Genomic DNA, 6,000 nt, shown 5'->3' with positions numbered 1-6,000 from the left:
TTACAGGTATGGGAAATACATCCTGCCTAAGAATGAAACTGGGGAATACCTTCCAAAGCAACCAACACTGTTGAATGCCCAGTCTTTTAAATCATAAAAGAAAAAAAAAAAAAAACACAAAAAATTACCCTTAGTATTGTTTAGTTTCACTGCCCTCATCAGAAGTACAGAATGTGTAACGTTGTCCACAACAAATGCTCATTCCACTAAAAGTTTAAGACTAAGCCTAGGCTTCACTTTTAAGGGTTTTACTCCCCATTTTCCTTACACCCTTTCTTTCTCTCCTCCCCACCTCTTTCTTCCTCTCTCCCCTTTAAGGTTATCCTACTACTAAACAAAACTCTGAAATAACACTTTGATTTGCAGGCTCATACATGTCAAACAGTACTTGATAGTTTTGCCACTTTAGCTCATTTCCCACCAGTCACTGGAGGCAGAGGGCTAACGTTTCAGCGAAGGACTTCCTTTTTCCATCTCCCGATTATCTTTCTGCAGAGCTGCCAGTATCTAGATGTTTCAAGGAATGAGAAAGAAAACAGTTTAGATTTTCAAAGTGACTCAATACATCGTCTGAAAAGTTTCCAATTTAACTATCTCTGAGCAATACTATTTTAACTATTAAATATAATAAAATACTTCAACTCCACCCAACATTTCAATTTTAAATGTTGTCTGAGCTCTCCCTCTCCAGAGGAGATGAAGCTCGGGGAATCCACTCACCTGAATATATACTGAAAACATGGAGTGAGCTACACAGTCCTACCCATCTGTAAAAAAAGCCACTGCTAGAACATTCTTCTAGATGTTGCGAAACCCTCTTTTCATGAGTACAGTACAATCATGTTATCAAAGATCAACATCCCCTTTACCTGAGCCCACTTTTTGTTTCTACTTTGCATCTGAATGGTAGCAATAGATGTGAAGAATTCTTCTGAAGGCAAGTCCTCTGGTAGCTTTGTTAAAAACTGGGCTATATGAATGAAGTCCATTTTGGTCAAAATATCTTCAAAAAGTTTTAATATTCCCAGGGCTGTACGGAATAAGAACTCTTCTCCATCACGGCAGAACACATCCCAGACACGACATGCCAAGTCTAGTGGCAAAGATTTGCTGTATAAAGTGAATATCCTGAAAAACAGAGCAAAATTTTTGGAATTATTGGGCAAGAAAAAAGTCTTGGATACTCACAGAAGTACACACACTCATTGTTAGGCAAGTTTGAAGCTTCTGAAATACTTGTATCTGAATACTTTTTTTTACTGCTGCATAGCAGTACATGAAACCACATAAAACTGTACACCCGTTAAGGCATCTTGCTATCAGGCTGGGTCTCCAAGTTCCAAGTTTCTGAGATCACATCAGAAGAAACAATATACACGGTTTTATGATGGACATGCACTGGCCACAGATGTAATCAAAGGCAAATTTAATAATCACTTCAGAGCTGAGGACTGATGCGCTTTTAGCTGTGGGAAAGCAAAAAGCTGAACCTTGGGACCTACTGCAAAGGCCATTTTATGGATCAGATGAAGATGTGCAAAATTAACAGTGTTCCAGGCTTGACTGACTGGTACAGTAGCAGTAGTAGCAGCACAAGTTTTGGAGAAAAAATCAGATTAAACTCTAGTGAGCTGAGAGAAACAGGCAAGATGTTCAGAGAGAATACATGTGATCTCCAAAGAGTAATGGTGACAGCAGAAGCAAGAACCTCCTCCCAGTTGCTAAAACTGCATTTTCATTAACTGCCAAGAGCATGCTGCTTTCTACATCAAAATGCTGAGAGCCCTGCAGCCAGAAACATGAAGATATTCCCTCTTCTATCCAACACTTAAGATACAAAGCAGAGCAGTTCTCATTGCCACTAACAATGTGGTAACAGCAAGCAAAGAGAATTGAGCTTCCTAGAACCATGTTACAGCATATAAGGGAAAGTTAAAGTGTTAGGTTTTTTTCTTCCCTTCAAAATTTAGAGAGAGAACATTTCTCTGCAGATGCACTGCATAAAAGATCTCCATAAAACTGTAAATAATTCTTTCTCCAGCAGAGGTCAGCAAAGCCACAAATGTAAATAAAACCTTTCCCTATGTTTCAACAAATTCTTTTCAAGTATTCTGAATCAAACAGTAGCTCTCTTGTGTTTAAGGCCCCCCCCCCCTTATCCTCTCCAATTTTTTATTTAGGAAATTCGGGTTCACATTTAAAAAATACAACAAAACAGATATATACACACATATACAGGTACAAAAAATGAATTCATATATTTTCACAGAAAATTCTAATAATCAAAGGTTTTCTGCAGTATCTGCTTTTTACTTTATAGGATTATTTGAAAGATGTGTCATCATGTATCGGCTTCTCTGTGAATCAGTAAACTTTAAGGAAATGGGAAAACATACTCATTTTACAAGCAGCAAGACAACACTAAACCATTCGCAGGAGACAAGTAAATTACAGGTTTAGGACCCTTGGGATTTTACTTTTTTCTATCTTTACATCTCATTGCAATGTTTTTATAACAAGTGGAAATCATTTACATTCTTTTCTCCAGAAGGCTAAATTAGGTATATAAAAATAAGCAAATAAGAGATAGGAGTTTGGGATGAAAAAAATCCACTACTGTTCATACAGGTATTTTGCATACACAAATGTGTAAGAATAGCACAATAAAAGCCCTCTCTTTGGGTTACTGGCTGATCACAGGTTGCAGACTTTGTACACTACCATTCTTGTCCAGTCCCATGCCACATAAAAATGTCTTGCTACAGAATACCTACACAGCCAAATTAAGACTTCCTGTCTACATGCACGTGCACAGGAAACAGCAACAGCTTTTCCATTTAAAATGAACAGTGTAATAGGAAGCAATTCAACCGTGTCCTTTCCTGGTCACCAAGTAGCAGGCAAACACTCAGCCAGAAACTAGTCTTGGCTAAAGATAAGTAACAATACCTTTTTTCTTTTTGTTTTTTAAACCAGCTTTTATTCAGAAAAGCTATTATCCTGTCATGACTCAGACCTAACCTGAATAACCCGTGTGTATTAAATCTGCAACTATGCAGAAAATTAACTGTCAGAAGAAATAGTCAGGACTATTTATTAGAACTCTGGTTTTTGTAGGAAAAGACTTACTTGCATAAAAAAAGCTGTCACATCAAATAAAGCATTTTACATTGATCTGTTCATAATTGGGAAGGAAATGCAATTTGCAGGAAATTCACAAGACAATTAGCTTTCATTAATACTAGCATGGAACTAAATACATCAAGCCTCAAGAACAGAGAAAAAGCAATGAAACAACAGTAGGAATCATTACTGCTAAGAATTGATAGAGCATTTGCTCCCTTCAAACACTTCCTACTGAAATACATTTTCTATTAGACATCAGAGCTACTGACTAGTCTGAAACCCAGCTGAAATTTATTACAGCAATAAAGCAGCTGCTTGACTAGAACAGTTGCAGCAGCAGCTCTCAGCAACACTAGCACACTACTTGCACATGGTCTGCTCTTGCTGTACAACAGGATGATCTTCTGTCTGCAGATCTTTCAACTCACTGGAAGTCCCAGGTGCAGACAAGGCAGCTGACTAGCACAGAGATGGCCTGTGTCAAAGGAACACGAACACAGGCTACTGGCTGCTGTCTGTTTGGAAGAGGGAAAAGACGAAATACTAGACGCTCCTGCTCCTGCCAGCCCTGCTTATGATGAAAATGTACTTTGAGGTAGGTACATGAAATCCTGGCTGGTCTGCTACTCACAGGGCAAGCATATGGCCATAATGTTATCAAGAAAGCAAAGCAGTGTTACACCATGATAATCAATCACAGGCTTTGTGGTTTCTTTTTTTTAAAAAAATAATAATTTAAAACTCTTCATAAATATGTTAAGAGCACTCAAGACAGATATGCTACATTTTGGATGCACTACAACACTGATGCAAATATATAGCTTCTATATCCTTGCACTACACGTTCTTTTCTGATGTCAGTAACAGCACAAAAATATTCCTGCAACTTCTGAGTTCAGCAGTGGAAACTGAAGAAAATTCAGCTTCTAAACTTATTCTTGGATCCTCCCTCCTTCTCCCCAGTACTAAAATTTAGTAGTTACATTTTTGTATCAATTTCAACTACATCTGCTTTGAGACAAATAATGCACCTAAGTGTTCATGCATTACTTTATTTTATACTGACATCACTGTTCACATTTTCACCTTCAAAGCTCTTGCAATAAGCTTGTTGGTAACAGTTTATTTAGTAAAATCTTAAAAATCATTACAGTTAAAAAAAAAAAAGTAGAAGTGTTTACTTTTTTCCTTATAAGGGAAATAAAAAGTATTATGTATTATACAATACTGACTGCAACAAAGCAACTTCTTAGCACTCAGTATCTGACTGCATTCTAAAATGTACAACATAATACAAATACTGTGTAATTTCCTGAGCATTTTCCAACCAGTCAGAAGCACCCCAAAAGCCCTGTTCTCTCACCTGGAAAGTACAACAAGGAAACATAGTATTTCACTTGATTCGACCCTAACCTGCAGTGACCTAAGGATGAACATGCTGTAAACTGGGTTGAAGATGGTGATGTTTAGGAGTTTGGTAAAAACTTACATTCAAAATCTCAGGATGTCACCAGAAATATCTGGGCAGAATTACAGTTCACTTTTTCTTTGAAATGGAGGTATCCATTTTAAACATCATCTTACTTTTCATTTTTTTGGGAAGGTGGAGAATTACAGGCATGACATCAACTGCGTTTGTCTTAATGTAACAGAGAGCAAACTTCTAAATATTTCACTGGAGCGACCACTACAAACATCAACATCAAGTACCTTCGACCTTTATCTGAACAAGCAAATGGTGCCAAAAGAAAGTTAGTGTTCACAGAGCACAATCACAGTCAATACAACACCAAAGAACCACCAATCATTCCATCAGTACAAACAAAGCCATTGGCTATAATTATTGCCAAAATAATTTTTCTGAGTAGGGGTAAAGAGATGTGTGTATAGCAGCAGCAGGCCTCAAATAGCATGTGTCTGTACTGTGTCTGCACCTCAAGTACTGTGTTCAGTTTTGGGCCCCTCACTACCGGAAGGACCTCAAGGTGCTAGAGCGTGTCCAGGGCAGAGCTGACAAGCTGGTGAAGGGTCTAGAGAGTAAGTTATACGAGGAGAGGCTGAGGGAACTGGGGATGTTTAATCTGAAGGAAAAGAGGCTGAAAGAAGACCTCATCACCCTCTGTAATACCTGAAACGAAGCTGTAAGGAGGTGGGTGTTGGCCTCTTCTCCCAGGTAAATAATGATAGGACCAGAAGAAATGGCCTTAAGTTCTAGCAAGTGAGGTTTAGATTGGACACTAGGAAGAATTTCTATACTGAAAGAGGGCTCAGGCCCTGGAGCAGCCTGTCCAGGGAAGTGGTTGAGTCGTCATCCTTGGAGGTATTCTACAAATGTGAAGATGTGGCACTTCAGGGCATGTTCTAGTGGCTGAGATGGTGGGGTTTGGGGTTTTCTTAGTTTGTGTCTTCTGGTGGAGTGTGTGTGGTTGTTTTTGTTTGGGTTTTTTTTGCATTGATGGTTGGACTCAAGTCTTCTTTAAGGTCCTTTCCAACCATGACAACTCTATGATTCTGTGTCCTTTGCAAACCCACACTCTGCTCTGCTCACAAGAGCCTGCGGTGCATCAGCTGACAAGGCTGAGAGGCAAAACCTGGGCTATTCAGACACACCTTTTCCCCTGTTCTCTGTGAACCTGACGGTGCGTTAGCTCTTTACACCTCTCTCATACTTGACTCCCTTTGTATTCTTCAAGAAAAGAAGTAAAAGCCTCTCTAGCTCTTGAATTCTTCTCGTGAGAGTTATCAGTTGGAGTTTGGGCTTGAAGCACATGGGTCATTTTTAAGAGACACCCTACTGCTGGCAGGTACCCCCTGATAATCATGCCGCTGTATTTTTTAATTAAATTCTTAAGTCCTTGGCATTTTCCCATGCAG

General features: G+C 38.9%; 1 protein-coding gene across 1 annotated transcript in view; it reads right to left on the bottom strand.

Moving 5' to 3' along the window:
• Positions 1-301: 301 nt before the first annotated feature.
• TBC1D14 (TBC1 domain family, member 14) overlaps positions 302-6,000 on the bottom strand; it is a 64,808-nt gene continuing 59,109 nt past the window's right edge. Inside the window, exons 14-15 of the mRNA XM_010003142.1 lie at positions 870-1,128; positions 302-507 (exon numbers count right to left, since the gene is read on the bottom strand). Coding sequence (XP_010001444.1) covers positions 442-507; positions 870-1,128 — 325 coding nt within the window. The 3' untranslated portion in view covers positions 302-441. The remainder of the gene's footprint in view (positions 508-869; positions 1,129-6,000) is intronic.

This window comes from Chaetura pelagica, unplaced genomic scaffold (genome assembly GCF_000747805.2).
Source record: "Chaetura pelagica isolate M959 unplaced genomic scaffold, ChaPel_1.0 scaffold147, whole genome shotgun sequence".
In the NCBI taxonomy this organism is placed as follows: domain Eukaryota; kingdom Metazoa; phylum Chordata; class Aves; order Apodiformes; family Apodidae; genus Chaetura; species Chaetura pelagica.
This window is presented reverse-complemented; position numbering and strand designations above follow the sequence as displayed.